Source organism: Rhipicephalus microplus, chromosome 6 (genome assembly GCF_043290135.1).
Source record: "Rhipicephalus microplus isolate Deutch F79 chromosome 6, USDA_Rmic, whole genome shotgun sequence".
Lineage (NCBI taxonomy): Eukaryota > Metazoa > Arthropoda > Arachnida > Ixodida > Ixodidae > Rhipicephalus > Rhipicephalus microplus.
Window position 1 is genome coordinate 5220510 of NC_134705.1, and position 19648 is coordinate 5240157.

At 44.4% G+C, this 19648-nt stretch overlaps 1 protein-coding gene across 2 annotated transcripts in view; it reads right to left on the reverse strand.

Moving 5' to 3' along the window:
- The window catches only part of LOC119167764 (REST corepressor 1), a 276247-nt gene that overhangs the window by 167596 nt on the left and 89003 nt on the right, over window positions 1-19648 (reverse strand). For both annotated transcript variants that reach the window (XM_075865775.1, XM_037419292.2), the window contains 2 exons: window positions 14587-14708; window positions 1343-1397 (listed from right to left, as the gene is read on the reverse strand). In XM_075865775.1, coding sequence (XP_075721890.1) covers window positions 1343-1397; window positions 14587-14708 — 177 coding nt within the window. The remainder of the gene's footprint in view (window positions 1-1342; window positions 1398-14586; window positions 14709-19648) is intronic.

The window sequence follows — 19648 nt, forward strand, 5'->3', positions numbered from 1 at the left end:
ATGTATGAAGTTGTGTTTACTGCACCACATTAAATATTTGAGCCTGGAAGAGCATCGTCAAATTTTGTTGAGATGGGATGGCAGAAAAAAAATTGGCCCCGTATCTGCATGTTACACTGTAAATGTCGTCGAAAGATCATAGTCTTGAGGTCTGGGGAGATTGAACGAAACGTTTATTTGATGTTCTGCACAAGAAAATCAGTGAATGGTATTCTAGAGGCCCTGCGCTAGAGTGCCTCAAGCGTGCAGCAGAGGGGAACGAGCGCATCAAGTCATGTCACACGTGAGACATGAGCGCTATCTGGCAGTAATGTTGGAAAAGGAAGCGTGCACGCCCTGTGCGTCCGTCTCAGGGGTGATAAGGTGTAGAACGCAAGGCGACAAGTAGGTGTCACCACCGTGTTATCTTAACACAGCGTTGAAAACACTTGCCTTTTCGTGCAAGCATTGCATGGTCAGGGCAACGTGATAAACGCTACCGTCCTTAGAATTACTTATGTATGCTTTTTCTAGGCATACACACATACAGAATATTGACGTGTTGTTATGGTGCCTCAGATATGCGCAATAATTGAGTTTTAATGTACAATCGCACAAGTACGAACTCTGAATCTTGAGCAATATTGGTGGGCGCTACGGATGGGGTCAGCCGTTTGGAGTATCGTTTGGCCACTTTGGTGCGTTTAGGGTACCTTTAAGGGCGGACGAACAGACAAGTGCACAGAAAAATGTACAGACAGACAGACCAAAATTTTTGCGTCGAAGGTCCCCAAGAAAGACTATCGTCTTTAAAAGTGCTTATTGTGACAACAGTATTTATACACAGACTCCTTCAGGCTGCAGACAAGAAACGGATAATTTTTCGCTAGGAGTGTTCATTGCAGTGGCGTTTGACTGAATCCAGCACGGTGCAGTGTGCCCTTATAAATACAGTTAATTCAAGAAGAAAAGAGACAAGGCAGTAAGAGGAAGCTATAAAAGCTCTGCACACTTCGATGTGTCTTGCATCTCAGCATCAGTCTCCAACAGTTCTTTCACATCCATCAGAGACAACAGGAACAAAACCACTTGTGAATCACAAGTAGCGCAAACTTGAAGGTTAGCAATTCTCAGGTTTATCCGTCGACCTGTTTATTGTGGCAGATGCCAAGTTCCATTAACTTGCGCTTTGCTAGCGTTGTTTAGTTGGCCCTACCCTCACACAAATGCTTTAAGGTGTCATTTCTGCAGTCTTTCCATCCCTCAAAACAATGAAAATTGCCAGGCGTGACAAACATTCATCAATCAGTCTTTGTAAGCAATAAGGTAATGTGCTGGCTAGGCGAATACAGCAGACACTCACATTGTCCACTTCCATGTCACTGTCGTTTTCGGAGCCAGCCTCTGAAGCTCCATCGCTGGAGAGGGAAGAAGCAAACAACAATCAGCTGCTAAAGCACACGACTGAAGCGCATCAAGCAAATCACATTAGAGCACTAACACAGGCATGCACCACAGCTGTATTCACACAACAGAGCAGCAAATCAGTGCACCCCACCCGTTTCAGATGCACTCATTTTCTGCGTCCCAAACTCTGTTCCTATGCGAGCAGAGCCGTTCTTAGAGTGATGCTCCAATAGCAGCATAGCAACCATTACAGTTCCATGTCCAGATAAGAGGCCGCCAAGTCACTACAGTATAATCTTATTAATTCAAGCTCAGTTATTTCGAAATCCCACTTAATACTAAATATTTTCGTGCTCCCGTATTTTGCAATATAAGTCTCAGTGGATCATTTGAAGAGATGTTCAGCAGCAGTTCGGTTAACTCAAAAACATTGGGTGCCATGTGATGATTCTGAATCTCAACTTCACCGCAATTCAGCAGAAAGGACGGCCCTTAAGAGCGACAAGGCAATGTAACGTAGCAATACTGAGTGGCACCTAAAACACCTCAGCTTTGCTACTTACAGTGCAAAAAACGACAGAGAGAGAGAAAGAGAAATATCGGTCTCGTGGTCAACTAAAACGTATGCCCGCGGAAAACAAGATCTGCTTCACTGCAACACAGCAGTGATGCCCAGCATTGACGCTCAGCGGTGATGATCAGGCAGCATACTGCATGTTTCTCGCTACGTCAGCACGTCATGATTTAGCCATTCTTTCTGAGATTGTAAAGATACTTATAAAGGACAGTTTGGCGAAATTAGCAATGTAATTGAACCTCTTCTAATAGTTATTTCGAGTGCTAACACACGACACAATCACTCACACACGCACACACCCAGGCATCAAACACACACAGCACCCACTTCCAACTGAATTATTCATAGCTTGAAGGCTTGAATATATACATGACACATGTGCACACTAGCACCATAGAAAGCCAACAGCAAGCATTATCAGTACATACAGTTAATCAATGTCCGACCCTCAAAGCGATAAATTGGAATTCACTCGGTAACAATGATAGCTAAGGGGAGCTTACACAGTGCTCTTTGTTTTTTTCAATGAAAAAGGCCTTGACACTTCACGTGCAGTTTTACTTGTGCTTCTGCCCACAATACTCGTCTCAGAGAATCGTGCGTCACAACCACACGAGATGACATGCACAACCAGGTGTGCATACTTATCTCGTTTTGTTAATTTTTGGGCGTGTTCCCTTAACTGGCCAATAATACACTGTTCGATTTGGCCAATGTTCACTTTTCCGCAAGATAAAGGTATGGAGTACATGACCCCCGTGAAACACTTAACAAAGGCCCTCTCATGCTTCTTCTCGCAGCCGCGCTTTTTGCTATCGCACACACGTTGGCACAGTCTTCAGATTTTTTTGGGTGTGGAAAACACCAACGGTACGCCGTGCCTGGCCGCAACTTTCTTGAGGTTGTGCGAGAACTTATGGATATATGGCACAACTTGTGGCATAATCCACAAGGGCTGGGTAGCAGTCATCGCTTCCCATGTTCCATGTTTAAACTTCTGCAGAAGTGATACAGAAATGGCCGTAATGACCGATCGAGGGAACCCAGCAGCCTCTAATCGGCTCACCTGATTGAGGAAACCAAGTTTCATGCTGTGTGGGCACGACCTCTTCAGCGCTGACTCCAAGCAAAGAGAGACGCAACGCCCCTCTTCACAATCACTGAGTAGGCAGAATCGTACGGCAACAACTCTTTCTCAACACGAGGATGATAAGACCAGCAAAAATGCTCAACGTTCCACGTGAGGCTCAAGTCTAAAAACTGCAGACTTTTTGTGTGTGGCAATTTAACAGTGAAGGAGAGCCCTCGTTCTAGTCTTATAAATAGGTTTAAAATAAAATCAGGCGATGTAAGGTCTCCCTGCTTATCTAAAAAAATTTTAAAAATCATCAACATACCTAAAAACCTTTAAACCCCCCCCGCCCCCCTCCTAAAAGCATTGTCCAAGTCCCTATCTACATCCGCTAAAAATGTCGCACGAAAACCGGCGCGACACAGGAACCAGAGCAGTGCATCGATACCGAAGCTCCAACTAATAATTTGTTAGACATAATTTGATGTTCCCAAATCAATTCGTTCCGCATATTTTTCATGTCGCTGAGTAAAGGTGACATATGGGCTGATGCCAAATGTTGTGCAGGTCAACATAAAATGTGTTCTAACCCCAAGGGCTGTGTAGTCGGACAGTACGTTTCAGTAAGTCCGAAAACCAAAATACATATGACTACAATACATGTAGCTCCAACTTCAGGTTTACTTCGCCTGAAATTGCACACAACAACTTATGTGATCGAATCGGCTCCTTCAAACAAAAGGCTACGCACGTCGCTTTCGTCCCATGATTGTGTGCCACTGCTATTTATTTATTTATCAAATACTGCGGTCACGTAGTGCAAGCAGGGAGGGCAAATAAAATAGTACAACAGTGAACATGTTGAAAATAAAAAAATAAATGAAACAAAAACACTAATACAGAAATAGAGTCAATACGTTTGGCGAAACGCTATACAAACAAATTAATAATAATATGAATTTTGGAGTCGATTCGATTACACAATTCCATTCAGTTATTGTACGAGGGAAAAGAGAATTCTTAAATGTGTTCGTTCTCGTGAAATAGGGTGTTAATTCAACTTGTCTTCGGTGGCGAATGGTTCAGGTTAATAGGGGCGACAGATATAGAGATGAGTCTAGGGGTGAATTGTTCGTGTAAACTAGTTTAAGAAATTCCAGTCTGAGCTTCTGTCTTCTCATACAGGCCGGTTCAATGTGGTTAGCACTCATGAGTTCTGTGGGTGAATCATGTCTTGAGAATTTGTTAAATGTTTCGACGCTCGCCCGCTTGCTACCGCGGCCGAAAGACCGACCTCCGAGGGAGCTACACCCGGGCGTTGTCTACAAAGTGTCGTGTTCTGGGTGTCCAGCCTGCTACATAGGCGAGAGCAAGTGTTTCCCGGAAAGAATGCGCCAACACAAGAACGACGTCAGGAAGATGGAAGTGCAACGTAGCGCTCTGGCGGAGCACTGCGAGAAGCACGACCATAAAATTGACTTAGACGGCGCTTCTGTTATTGAAACAGAACGGAATTTGGGAAAGAGGCTCTTGCTCGAGTCTTGGCACATTCAGCATACGCCTGCCAACGTGAACCGCTCGCTGGGAACAATGCCTTCGGTGTACGTTCACGGTCTCCGAAACGTGGTGGAAAGGGAAAGCCGGAGCCGTGGTGAGAGAACACGACGCGACGACACTTCCATGACCAAGACAGTCACCCCCTGAGGAAGGGACCGAGTCGGTCCCGAAACGTCGGGCTCTTTTTGAACTGTGGCTGGAGCAATTTCAATTTTCTAAACTTTTCTACCCAGCCAGACAGATTGCTGTCAAAATGTTTACGTTTACATCTAACTACGTTTCACTGCAATCTCTCTCGAGGTTATTGATATTAGTTTACGTATACGGATCCCAAACGATACATGCATATTCTAGTTTGTTTTTGATTAAGTTCAGTTATAGCATAGCAGTTTTACGTCAGATGGTGATTTTTTAGGAAGCATAATTTTCTGAAGGATGAGGAGCAAGTATTACTAATGTGGTCATTCTATTTAACGCGTTGTTAAAGGCGACTCCTAGATACTTGTATTGGGTTACTTCATGGAGGGGGGATGAACCTAATTTAAACGTATGAAGGAAAGGCGATTTTTTACGTGGCATTCGCATTACTGTATTTACTCAATTCTACCGCGCCCTAAATTGTAACGCCTACCCAGTTTCCATGACAAAAAAAAAAAACAAGACATCGATTGTAACGCACACCCATTTTTTGCGACGGTAGAGAAAAAAAAAGTCCGTAAGAGTCAAACTTCGCGCATTGAGAACAAGTATTTAGGTTTTGATGCACTGAAGTTTCGAAAGATAAAACACAAGGTCAAAAAGCGGCCCTGCAGCTAAAACTGTGACCACTACGGCGGCGTTACGAGTCACGTAATAGGTCAGTCCTCATCGCTGTTGGACAACTCCTTATTGCTGTCAACGGCCTAAAGCATCTCATCCTCGGTACCGTCCATGGCATTCAGGATTCCACATTTCTTGAATGCCTTGATGACCATGGCTGATGGTATTGCCCACTACGCGTCCTTCACCCACGCAACAAAGTCTTGCAGAGAGACCCGCTTCATCCTGTTGCCTGGCGTGAAATCATGTTGTCCATTGATCAGCCAGTCAGAGTAGAGCGCCCGAACCTTGTCCTTAGCCGGCTTGTTCAGGCAGACATCTAGCGGTTGAAGTTATGACATCATGCCGCCAGGTATGACTACAAGGTCCGCATTGCGCGCGGCGAGCTTGTTCTTGATCCGCTGGACGAGATGGCACCTGAATGCGTCGAGCACGGGCATAGCTCACAGGCCCAAACCGGCGCCGGCCGCTTCCGCCAGACGTGATGGATCCAATCGGCCACCAGGTCTGTTGTCATCCAACCTTTCTCGTTGGGCCGCATGATCACGTCACTCAGGAAAACGACTCCTTTCGGGAGTGTCTTCTGTTTAAATATCAGGTACGGAGAATGCTTGTGCCCATTTGACGTGCAACAGAGCATTGCGGTCGCACTAGTTTTTTCGTGGCCCTATGCCAGTACGCGAGCTTGCGTTGCCCCCTTTTTCTTGACGGTTATGGTGCCAGGCCTTTCGAAGTAAAGAGGTGTCTGATCGGCATTTACAATTTGCCCAAGCAGGTAGCCGTTGTTGTGCAGCAAGTTTAGGACGAACCTCTGAAAATTGTGAAGCTTTTTTTTTTTTTGTACTCCTCCGGCAACTTTTGGCATATGCCCGTTCACCTTCGGAGGAAAAAGCCTTTCCTCTTCATAAAGTTAGTTAGCCAGCACCTGCTCGCTTTGAACTGGCTTCGCGTTGGCCTTTTTCCTAAGGCTAACTGCATAGCCTGCACTTGAAGCAGTTCTGTCGTCACGGGCTCCTGTGCCGCTCGCTGCTCAAGCACATACTCGGCGAGCAGCTCTTCAATTTGCCGAAACCAACCCTGCTGTGGTCCACTGAAGCCTTCACGTGAAGCTTTGCTGTTGACAATCTTCTGGTTTTGTTTCTGCCAGTCTCGCACACACGCTTCGGGAACTCTGAACGACCCCGATGAGGCCCGATTCCCGTACGTTTCTGCACACGCAATGACTTTTCTTTTAAAAGCGGTATTGTGGTGCACTCGTCGAGTCTTCGGAGTCGGCCCTTCTATGCCGTCGATGTTAATGCACTACAAGATGACGAAGTCCTCAGCCCACGTATGAAGCGCTGCACGCGGGAAACAGAATGGCAGAACTGGTCGACGCGCCACGCTGACGCACGTAAGAGCCGGCCATTTTCGAAATGCTGATGGCAATAGAATGACTGTATTCATTTTTTTCTTTCCGCACTTGATTGTAAAGCGTATGCGATTTATGAACCCGCTTAAATGGAAAAAAAGGTACGCATTAGATTCGAGTAATTACGGTAGTATGCTTTTGTCTGTGTTTAGTGCCATTCCCCAGTGCATGCACCATTCAAGAATATTATTTAGGCTATTATGTAAGCTAACTTGATCATTGATAGAATTAATGTCTTTAAAAAGCACGCAATTATCGGCAAATAATCGAATCTGGACACCACCTTCAACTATAGTAACAATGTCGTTAATGTAAATAATAAAAAGGAGAGGGTCGAGCACACTGCCCTGCGGCACACCTGATGTGACTGGAAGTGAGCCCGATTTTTTCACCATTAATTTCCATGAATTGATGCCGGTTTGTCAGATATGAAGCAACCCAAGAAATTGACAATCCTAGTATTCCTGCGTTTTCAAGTTTCAGAATTAGTTTATCGTGAGGACAGTGTCGAAAGCTTTTCAGAAGTCTAGAAAAGTTATGTCAATTTGTCCATTTTTGGCAAGAGTTGACGCAAAAAAATTAACAACAGTGATCAGCTGTGTGACAGTCAAATATGCAAACGTAGATAGACATTCGAGCTTTCTATGATGCAGCAGATACTCGCACGGTGATACGCTTTCTGTAGCTGTTTTCCCCTCCTAAGAGAACACTTATCCTGCGGGAGGCACACGTGTTCCGTATCGTTCTCGATGACTAAAATGCGAGTGAGCCGAAATGGTGGGCGTGACTGGTCGTATGGATGCTTACATTTGCAAGTGCTGGCTGGTGGGGCTGCGGGCCTGGGTAGACCACAAGATGTGACCGAGTTGATGAAACGAATACGCAAGAATGAACATGCATCTAGCAGCGTCGATGTATCCTACAATGAGGGAAGATAGCCGTAGGTGGTAGCTTGAATGCACTCACCTCGCGCAGCAGTAAAGTAAAAAACAACAAATAAAGACTTCTCCAATTACTTCAGTAAGAGCACAAACAGCAGCAACTATGTCGAGGCCCGTCACTATCAGCAGCCTTGTTAAAACGGGCCACCTCATAATTACATCATTACGGCACTGTATTAATTGCCTCAATGCAGTAGTGCTGTGCATGCACTTTTAATGGTGGCGGTGAAAACTGACTACACATGCGGTACTGCAGTGGATTTCGTGGCGGCGAAAGCTCAGGCCAAGGCTCTGCGGCAGCTGCCACTAAGCGAGCTGGGTCTGTTACCAACAACCTCGACTAAGCTGATCGTCCAGATTCTCGCTGGCCAGCGGCTCCTACCGTCGCTCCACTATAGGATGTTGCCTTTAAAATAGGCAACGTCACTCGAAACAATATAGAAAGCAGAAAAGAATGAGAAACGCTAACTTGATAAGCGTGACTTGAAATGAAGTCGCACACCAACAAACACGTTATTTTGCACACCAACTACGTACCTACTAACAACCTTCACAAACAGCGACGTGATTTTCTAGCTAAAAAGCAAACTTACGACTTCTTGGAAGCAGTAACGTCAGCATTGAACCATTACTATAAGAAAATTAAAAAAAAAAATGCTCCGCCGCGGTGGTCTAGTGGCTAAGGTACTCGGCTGCTGACCCGCAGGGCGCGGGTTTGAATCCCGGCTGCGGCGGCTGCATTTCTGATGGAGGCGGAAATGTTGTAGGCCCGTGTGCTCAGATTTGGGTGCACGTTAAAGAACCCCAGGTGGTCTAAATTTCCGGAGCCCTCCACTACGGCGTCTCTCATAATCATATAGTGGTTTTGGGACGTTAAACCCCACATATCAATCAATCAAATCAATCAAGAAAATTAAAAATAAAGATAACAAAAAGGGATTCGAACTGATGATTGCGGCACGCCCGCATCCTCAATTACGCGTCAGCCCGTTGCGCCAACTTAATAGCTAAATGATGGCATCTAAAACGACTACCAATTTACAGCAACAGCCCTCTACCCCTCTTTTTTTTTACCATAACACTGCAGTGACGGGCCCCCCTCCATACAATCATAGAACTTTACAATGACGGGATTCGTCACTATAGCTGCATCGCTACAATGACGGGCCCCCTTACCAAGGTTACTGCCTTTTGCAAAGGTGCGCATATCAGTTGATCACGACAGCATCTTTATTTTTTCTGTGGCAGCAGTGGGGCTCCCCCTTATTCTGTTTGCGGCTAAATTAAGATCAAATATTGCAGAGCTACAAGCCAGCTGGCACAGCAAAAGATCAGCCCTAATTACCTTGAATAATTTCAAGTACCTTGCGTCCTACATCTTGTATGTTCTGTCAATTCGAAAACCCACTTAATTCAAAGATTTCACGTGGTACCAGTGAGTTCGAATTAGCGAGGCCTTACTGTATATTGGAACTTTATCTTGTATGTAGTGCCACCAACGCTACCTTTTTCATTTCAACTGAAAAGTGAAAGAAATGTGTTCATATAATCGTGAGGTATGAAACTTCAATTATCTATGAAAAATCGGTATTGATGAATACCAAATGCGGTGACCGTATCCGTACTCCCTGACCCCCTTGCAGGGACCGAGCACACCAGAAAGATGGGTGGTAGTCATCCGATCCCAATTTCCAAAATGGCAGAATGCCAAAGCACACAGACCTGACCTGCACATTTGTCTCACATTTTTTATGACTTTGTGGCTTAAGTTCAATGGTTCCCATAATAATTTCTTATGTATTATTACATTTAATAATGCTTTATTTGGCCAAGTTACCAGGATGTGACTGCTCTTGAGAAGTTCTTTTTCAGCATGTGCTGAAACATAAACTGCAACACAGAAACTATATTTAAGAATTGGAGTAAGCATTTTAATCATCCTGGAGATAGAAATTGATATTGTCACGGGGTCGCGACGTGGCCGAAGACAGGATACTTTGTGTTGGGATTTAACTGATTATTTGGGCGAACCTGTGCCCGGTAAACGGAAAGTCCGATTACAATAGCAGTGTTGCACAGATAGCAATGAACGGAGTGTCAGCCGTCGATCAATTACTGACAAGCGGCGGAGTGTGTCGGCATTTATACTCTTGCCATCGAATGTTCTAGCGTTATCGCTGGCGGTGGCGTAGGTTACAGAATAATCTGTACTGTTCGCAGAGTGGGCGTGATCTTATCGAAATCATCTACTAAAGCCCGGAAGCTTCTCGAAAACTACAGGCGCGGTTTGCGCTGAGAATTGTGTAGTGTTTTGGGGTGATAACAAAACTTGAGAAATGGAACTTGGCAATATGGTTTTCTTTCCTCACAAGAAAAACCATCTTCAAAGCTGGCGCAGCTTATATGACCCACGAGAACAGCCTACTTTCAAGCTGCAGCATTAGATGGCATTTTATTCAAACTCAGCCCTTCCCTATCAACATTGTTGGATGTCCCAACCCTTGCGAAGAGACAAAATTTTTGTGGCTGCAGCTTGCTAGCCAAGGTCAAATAACCCATACTATCAGGAAAACCAAAACAGAATATGAAAGTAAAAGGATTTCAAGATAAGCATTCCAATGAATTTGCACTGGGTTCATGCAGGGGAGTACGGATAGGTAATGAGTTCTGCTATTTTTCTTTTTCTTTCTCTCTGCTGCCATGCTAGCTGCAGGGAGACCTGATGCAAGTCATACATCCTGTGGCCAATTTGAAATTATGTACATTGTGTGAATGCAGCTCAACTGTTTCAAATGAACACAAGACAAATACGCCGAGGGTGCGAACAAAGCACTGCGATGGACGCCACTAACAAACATGGTGACAGACAAAGCCATGGTTTGTCTACGGCAAGAGAACCCACACAATCCTGAAAACAACGCAAAGACACCAACAGCACCATGTTCCAACATCTTAGGAGCCCTCTTAAAGGACATTAGAGGGCGTAGTTTGTGAATGATGATAATAAAACAAACACTCTAGAAATGTGTCTTCGTTGTGTGCTAAATCTTTTCTTTATTTCCAGGGCGAGCCTAAGACGTGCCTGGCAGTGCTCACTATAAAAGCAACTCGATCAACATGCTTTTCTAAGCAACCTCTCGCAGATTGACGCATCCAAAGCAGGAATGCTGTACAAGTAAGCTCAAGAAGCATGGACTCACTCAAACATGGCTTCACGCACAATCATATCTGGCTAGCCTAAGTAACTGTTGGCTTCCAAGAGCTCCCCAGTAGAGTTCATCTAGGGCGAAGCAAAGCTTGAGCAACAACTGTGGAACAAGAGCCACCTACAAATGTGTCACATGCCTCACCACTTCATTCCGCATGACAATTGCTTCTTTGCTTTGTAGAGTTGGGCCAGATCAAAAAAAAAAAAAAGCAGCTGCTGCTAGCCTCACTTTGTATACCATCATGATTTGTTGCCAACACATTCAATGCTTCACTTTTTCGGGAAACTGTTGTATATATATTTTTTCAAAACCTTTATCCCCATTTCACCAAACTTGTTGAACCCCTCGTCATTCCCGTGCCATCATCGGAGACCAGTGCACGTTTAATACCAACTAGGCGACGTAGTTATCACACTTGTCCCTCCATAATATGACAAACTGAGACGCTGAAAGTTTATTGGATCTTGAACAACGCATGCTTACACTCCATCCGGAATTGGACAGCACAGAGCAGGCAAGCCACGCCATCTCAATGACTCTACTACACTACGTTTTACACACATGAGGTGCAATGCCGTGGACACTACGCAAGAAGTTCGGCCAGCGAAACATACACCTCCGCGTGTTTCATGGTCATTCCCGTGTCATCCGATTAGTGACGGTGCACCCTTGCGCTTCTTTGTGCTCGTTCTTGGTGCGACTGGCGAACAGAACAAAGCGGATAGCGCACAAAAGAACGACTCTGTGGTGTCGAGGAACCACTAGATAAAAAGTCCTAGTGGCCACTGTCACCCAGCACAGACAGCCCATGCGTCACGTCACCTGGAAACAAAGTTATCCAGCTGCGTACCGACAAATGTTTAACACTGCTTTTTTTGTAAGGCATGAAATATCTCAAACTACTTCTCGCCTTAATAATTTTCTCACAGGTGGCCAGAACAATGAACTATTTTTCGTTGCATCGAGTGCAAGAAGCCTGTTGCAGATGAAGCATGAAACAAGGGTACAGGGGTCCTGGCTGACCTCCAAGAGCACCTTTAACAAAGTGCCACAGAACCCCAGCACTGTATCTCTCCAGACTTCTGTGAAGGTTCTTCAATGCAAACACGGCCAAAAAAATAGAGAGTGGCGCCTCTCGAACTGCCTAACCGAGACCACACTGTGGCCACACCTGCATGTATGCTTTTTTGCAATGCAGCAATCACCTCAACAGTCACCAAGAAACTTGTTGGATACGTCCAACTTCACAAATGCTCCATCAAGGTTCCCACTGCACCGACATATTTGCTCGACGAATTTTTGCTCCAAAGTTTGATTTTCCGGACTAAATCGTTTTTTTTATTAAGCTATGCTACTTGATTTTGAAAGCCGCCATATTGGATTTTTTATATGCTCGATAGAGTTTTGCTTGCAGTGGCTAATTGTGTGGCCTCCAAGATCAGAAGCACGCACATTCTTTTAGTTTCTGAAGCCATGTCTGATCTTCCTTGGCTAGCAAAACGGCAAGACATTTCTTTTTCAGTCAGCCTTATCGTCATCTTTATTAACCAGTAGGTGGTTTTGACTTTCTGGGCATTAGTTCTTCTGGTCGTCATTGCGCACGTGGTGGTGTTTGTGGTTTGCCAATTGTGTTTGAGCTGTCGTGCACGTCACATACACGCTACTGTTCACAACTGCTTAACAGCACTCCATGGTCACGGCGCTCGGTGACTGACCTGGAACACGCGGGTTCGATCGCGGCTGCAACGGTAGTGCTTTGATGGTCGCGACATGCTGGAGGCTCACCTACTGAGTAATGTCGGTGCAGGAAAAAAGAAGCCCAGACTGTGTAGTTAAATCTTACCAAACAGGTGGGATGTTGCATGCATCTTTTCGCAACTGGCATACTCTCCGCATACATACACCTCCGCATATTTCATGGTCGCTCGCATGTCATCTGATTAGTGACGGTGCACCCTTGCGCTTTTTTGTGCTCGTGCTTGGTGCGACTGGTGAATAGAACAAAGCAGGTAGCAGCGCACCAAAGAACGATAGAGTGTCCTAGTGGCCACTGTCACCCAGCACGGACAGCCGATACATAAAGTTTTGTTTGCTTCGTTCCATGGAGCCACCAACTTTACCGCCCGCTGGGCGGCGGCAGCGATTGCCAGCATGTTTGCCACAGATGCTACCGTAGACCAAAGAGAACCAATTCAGCCCATTCCCAAGAACAGCATGAAGCAAAGCATTATAGAGGATTTTTTTTTTTAGGCTTTCATGATCCAAATAAACTTCAGTTTCATGACTTGACCGTTTTTTTGGACTGCATTGCGATCCCCGCCAGGTCCGGAATATCGGTTGGCAGTTGTATACGTAAGGACCATGGCACTTGACGAAGAACTCTTAATAATATAGCCGAATCAAGGACTTTACTCTGGTTCTCTGCAGGGCGTGTACTAACCACATGCTCACTGCTTAGGCACTTTGAGCCCTTTGCTTTACACAAACAAAGTACTCGCCATACAAAAGCCTTCGTTTTTTTTTTTTCTGTAGAGGGGATGTTACATGCCAGTTGTGCCTAGTAAAGCCTTCGTTATAAAGCACCACTGCGCTTGTGTATGCAGCCCATGTGTGGTGCACAAAGCAGTGCCTGCGATGAGTATCTAAGTGCTTGCTTTAATTACGAAACAGACGTTGGGGATGAGCAAAACAAACACCAACCACGAATGTACACATAAAGGAAAGACGTTTAGGATGCTGTATGTTTGTAAATGAGCTCGTATTGAAGCTACCTCATGTGGACATTCATGTGCTATAAATTTACACACGTCATGTCCATTATCAATGTCCACTTCAATAGCCCACAGTCCAACTTTTGGCAACAAGAGAGGCAGGCAAGTCATTCTGTGCGTGAAGAAGTTTCACGCAGAATGCCCCTGCTATTCACACAGTGCGCATTCACAGAACCATGAAATGGCTTTGGCGGACCCACAAGTGTTGAAATTCAGGAGAGTCAGTTTGTTGCACTTAAACTGGTATAGCGCATTACGGTAAAGAATAAATGGCCAAGCAGACCAACAGGTGAGGACAGAGCGCTCTGTCCCCTTGCATCAGTATGCTCGGCTATTTATTTTTTATAGTAATGCGCTATAGCAGTTTGAATTTGGTGAAAGCACCCATGTTTATTCTAAACTGGGTGCTTTCACCAAATTCAGGAACCACTACTGCCGATGACTAGAGTATGTTCCTTTGCAGTGAACAATACTGGAGTACTTCTGCCAAGCAGCAGATAAATCTGCACAACAAATATTATGCCTATGGGTTTGAGCACTGCATAACTAAACAGTAACGCCAATGGTGACAGACAGCTCGAGGTTAGAACAAGCAGACAACGTGGTACAAGAGGACAGCATCTCACCCAAAGGAAAAAATAAGAAGAGAGAAATGTCGGGGACGGGCGCACAGAAGCGAGGAGGACAGACTGAAAGGCATGCAATGCATCACCACCACAAAAAAAAAGAAAAAGGAAGGCAGCAGCCGGAGGAGCCACAAACTGTTGGGATGGGGCAGCAACGACGACGCAGGAGCGCAGAAGGCAGGCAGAGGAGGGGCGGCACGGGTGCATCGTCTCCCACCTGCCATCCTCGCGAGATCCGGCCAGCCGGCGCGCTTGCCGGTCCATCAGGCTGGTGCGCGTGCGTGTCTTCTTCCACGAGTAGTAGTACTTCACCAGGCTCGGGATTGTCTTGTCGGGCAGCTGCACAACGACCATTGTGAACACACCGGGGAGTTTGAACCTTACAAGACGGCAAACTTGCCCACCAAAAACAACAGATTCTGGCTAAGAATGGAAAATAGAGTTAGCTGGCATGTGTCTATCTTGGGTTGGTGCAGCGTGGCAAGAAAGAACAGCACCTGTCCAGTACTTGTCTTCGTGTGCACAGCATCAGTCAATGAAGAACCTAGCAGCAGTGACAAGCACAGCTTCCAAGGCAGAGGTTACCAGTCACCAGTGACTCTCCAGCACTTAGCAGTGATGCTACTGGCTTAGGGTGCTTTGGAGCAGCTCTTGGAGCAGCAAAAGTGGCAAAAGGTGCACCGCAAAGCTATTTTAAATGGGAGAACCTCAAGTAGTTTCGTTTCTGAAAGTCGCAGCACACCTTTTGGCACAGGTTGGCTGCACACTCTCCAAATTTTGAGGAAATGTAGCAGCGTGTAGCAGCCAGGGGAATTGGCACGATTCGAGCAGCGGTAGCATCACTAACTTTTTCAGGTAGCCATAGAATGGATTCACTAAAGGAGCCTCACAGATTCACCGTCGCGAAAATCTGCGGAATCCATCCAGTAATAGCAGAGTTACAGTCGCGAAAATCTGCGGAATCCATCCAGTAATAGCAGAGTTACAAAGATTTGTTCCAAGCTGCAATTACATTCTCTCGTCTCGACGAAGGCGCAGGAGACTAAGCAGGGAGGGATGGCACTGGAAAAGAAAATACATCACCCAGGCATTGTGACCTTGAGCACTTTTTTCTTTTTTTTTCTGTGAATGTGCGGCTTTTCAGTGCGATTGCATGTGCACACGTAAACAAGTCACGGCCCCTGTAATGACTGAGCGTGCCGTGCTCAAATCAGCCAATGACTGATACAATGGCTGTGACGAGTGATCTTTTCAACTTGTGACATCATTTGTCGAGAGAATGCAATTTTCAATCGCTTACTGACATTGGGAATTTATAGTGGATTCCAGGCCGCGTGCAGCACTATAGTATTTGACTCGCATGTTCTTAGGAGCCTCAACTCCAACCAAGCTCAAAAAGTATTGCAGGTACCTTTTAAGACAAAGGCATGCTTGCGAATAATTCATAGAGCTCACAACATCTTGTTTCGGACGCTGCAGAATCTCGCAAGACTGGCATGACAAACCCCAACAGGCCATTCAGATTCAGCTTATGCTCATAATTGCGTCTTCATAACAAGTAACCAAGGATCCACCAATAAGACTTCACTTTTTAAATTGCCTACCATTGTACAAAAATGCACAGTAAGCAACAACAGATCTCCACCAGCAATCTGTCTCTCATAAAACCTTTCTTTTCTAGACCCACTTTGGCTATCCTTTCAAAATTATACAGTGGTGTTCAACTGGTGTTCCCCTGAACAAACGGTAAAGTGACTAAAGTGTTTTCAAGTTACTGCTACTAAATTTATCAATGACACATCTACGGAAAAAAGGTTGCCTATTTGATGGTTTCCTCAGAAAAACCCAAATACATCATCAGAATTTTTTGTCAAGAAAGGGTCATGAACTACAAGAAGTTTTAGGGCTTTGAGCAAAAAAATGCTAACCTGATATTGCCAAGTTCCACGCTCACTAATGATGGTGCAAAAAGGTATGTCGGCTATATGCATCTTAGCACTGAAGAAAGCAGTAAGGGAATCCTTTTTGCTTCTGCTTATGGTGTTCCCCTGAAGCAAACGGTAAAGTAACTACCGTTTGCTTCAGGGGAAACAAAAGTAACTAAAGTGTTTTCAAGTTACTGCTACTAAGTTTATCAATGACACCATATAATACCAAAAACGTCTCACAGCTTCCTTTCAACCTCAGACTGCCAGGCTGTTCCCTAAAAGCAGTTTTTGAGACGCAAGGAAAGCTCTTTCAACAACGAGACAATCACACGCTCAGAGAAAAAAGACACCGATTTGTATTCTCATCCCAACGTTGTTGGTAGAGCACTGTCAAATATGCAGCTAGATTGGTCAATGAAGCCGCAGCTTGCGACAGTGCTGCAGACAACCAAAGCCGAAAAACACTCCCAATAATTTAAACATTTAGTTATTCTAAACAATTCTTTAGTTTCTGATTAACCCACCATGTTTCGAATCTATTTCAAGGCATCTTAATACCAGTGCAGAAATTTGGTAAATTCACACTTTTTGCTTGTCCGTGCCTAGAAATATCTTCTCACAATTTCATGTGAGAAACAGTCACACACAAACCGGACCGCGTGCCTTAGTGATTCCAATCGTCCAAAGCCACTTCAGTGCAGCTAAAACTTTGCTTTTGAAACGCATCACCACATTTTGGAGCAGTTACTAAGAAAACGTTTTCTAGCACAAATATTAGTTTCTAAGCCTGACAAGTTGTGCGCCATGTAATCTCGGGCGTGCCGCTAGGCAGCGTACTGGGACCACTCCTATTCCTGATCCATATAAATGATATCTCGAAAAAACTCCCTAGTGATGTGCCTGTATATTTATTTACGGATGACTGTGTCATATTTAAAGAAATTACCTCGCAGAATGATCACCAAAGCTTGCAGCAATCAGTCACAGCTATTTCAGAGTGGTGTAGACTTTGGGGAATGGAAATAAATGTACAAAAAACAGTTTTGATGCGAGTAACAAGAAAAAAAGAACCTAGCATATTTTCTTACATTCTGAACGACACCATAATAACCGAGGTTGAAGACTATAAATACTTAGACGTCACGTTTAATGACAAACTTACTTCGTCAGATCATATATCTCTTACATGCTCTTCAGCATTGCGCAAATTGTGGCGTTTGAAACGAAAGCTTAGCAAAGCTCCGGCGAGTACAAAGCTTTTGGGATACAAAGCAATTGTGCGCTCAAAACTTGAATATGCAGCGGTTGTATAACACAAGGTCGACTAAACACAGACACAGCTTTTCTTTCACGCCTATATTCGCCAATACCAAATCTCATATGAACATTTTTTTTCTGCGCACCATAAAAGAATGGATGTCTTTTCCTGTTCACGTCATACAATCGGAAACCTTTACAAAAGAATAGGAAAACCACTTCTCTTAATATTTAGTGTTTAAACATTTCTTGCGATTGTGTCGTGAATCCCATGCATCTTGCACTGTACGTTTTTCTTCTTGCATTGTTAGTCTTTTTGTGAATGCCTTGTCATTGTATTATTGTATTTACCCCTCCTGCATGGTCCAGCATATTGGCCTGCAGCATCGATAAATAAATAAAATAAACAAATAAATAAATAAAGTTACACCATATGTTGATCAAAATTGATATTGCACACACACACACACATGCATCATCACTTGGAATACCCTAAAAGATGAAAATATCTTACTACTCCATCATTTTCATGCGGAATGCGACAATTTTCTTCGGGAGCCGTGGCCTCCGACCGTCTAAAGTTCTCACGGAATATGTGTGAATCAATCAGAGTTTCTCCAGTGATGCTCCAGTTGAAGTACTGGAAACACAGTCCGTATAAAATTTCTATGCATGCTGTTTACTACCCAGAAAAACTGTTATGATGACATGCGTACTTTCAGAACACAGGGCTTCACAGTGTAAAGTGCCTGCAGTTGTGTTTTATGAAGAGTATGATGACAATCTTATTTCTTGAATGGTTACTAAAATACAGTCATCTATACCTGAAATCTAATTTGTGCTTCATGAAACTTGCAGTAACTCATATTTGATTCAACAAGTGTTCAAACACAAGGTGTTGCTGCGATTCAAAAGCAGAACCGAAATGCTGAGACACCATGCTTTTTCGGTAAAATCCCTCCTGCAGAGAAGATTATTGTTGATAAAGCCCATTGATTTTATGGTCGTACACCATTTTAAATTATTCATGCTGCAAGAACCTTCATAGAAGTATACAATAAAAAAATTGTATAATTTCTTCGCACAACAATCTAACCGTAGCATGATTCAAGCACACCCATGTACTGCTCAATGTAGCTTGGTCTACAACAACTACAAGCTATTCTATTGAGCTTAATAATTTGAAACAGCAGAATTTAGCAGTATCGGAAAACTTTACATGTCCAGTATAGGTCAGTCAGAACTCATGGGCAGGGTTGTACTGAGCACCTACTTCGATCCTTGTGCTGAACATCTGACAGGTACAAAGGGAACAAGATGGACACGACGCTCACAACTAAATTCATTTCAGAAACAATGCTTTATATATCCATGTCCTCCCGCGCGACACAGATATGAAATAACCGTAAATGAAGACTTCTCATCTCATAGCACATTTTCCACACCTAACGATATAATAATCACAGCAGAAGAGAAATGAGCTTAACAGTGCATCCACGAAATAAATTTTTGCACAAACTGAAGCGCTAAAAACAAAGCATGTGCAGCCTATACACTTCAAATCGATAATGATGATAATAATAATAATAGTAATGTAAACCTAAAAAAATTTACAGTTCAGTGTAATACAGTTCAGTGTAGAAACTTACACGCGCTGAAAGTAGGCAACAAAGAAGTGTGCAACAAGTGCCATACTACACACTTCAATTAAAGTCCTACATATCTTTAGGTTAAGGTTTTTTTTTTAAATGCACCCGCTCTGTTTTTATCGCTTCAGTAAGCGCGAAAATTTGTTTCGCACATGCGCTGTTAAGCTCATTTCTACACGTTGCGAGGGTGCTGACACCCCATGTTAAGTTGTTTGTGCCTCGTGGCCCACATGTCTCGCACAGAAGCCGCATTTCGGGTAGCAATTACGGATCAGTAGGTGGCGTGGTGCTTGCAAGCGTTTATTATCAACCACCATCTTCATCATGGTTAGAACGCTAGCACCCGTGGTGATGCCTGGCGGCAAGCCTAGTGGCGGTGCACAAGAGATAAACGGCTCTCTTTTGGTGGTTAGTGCGAACGATTGTCTGTAGCGGTGGGTCCCTG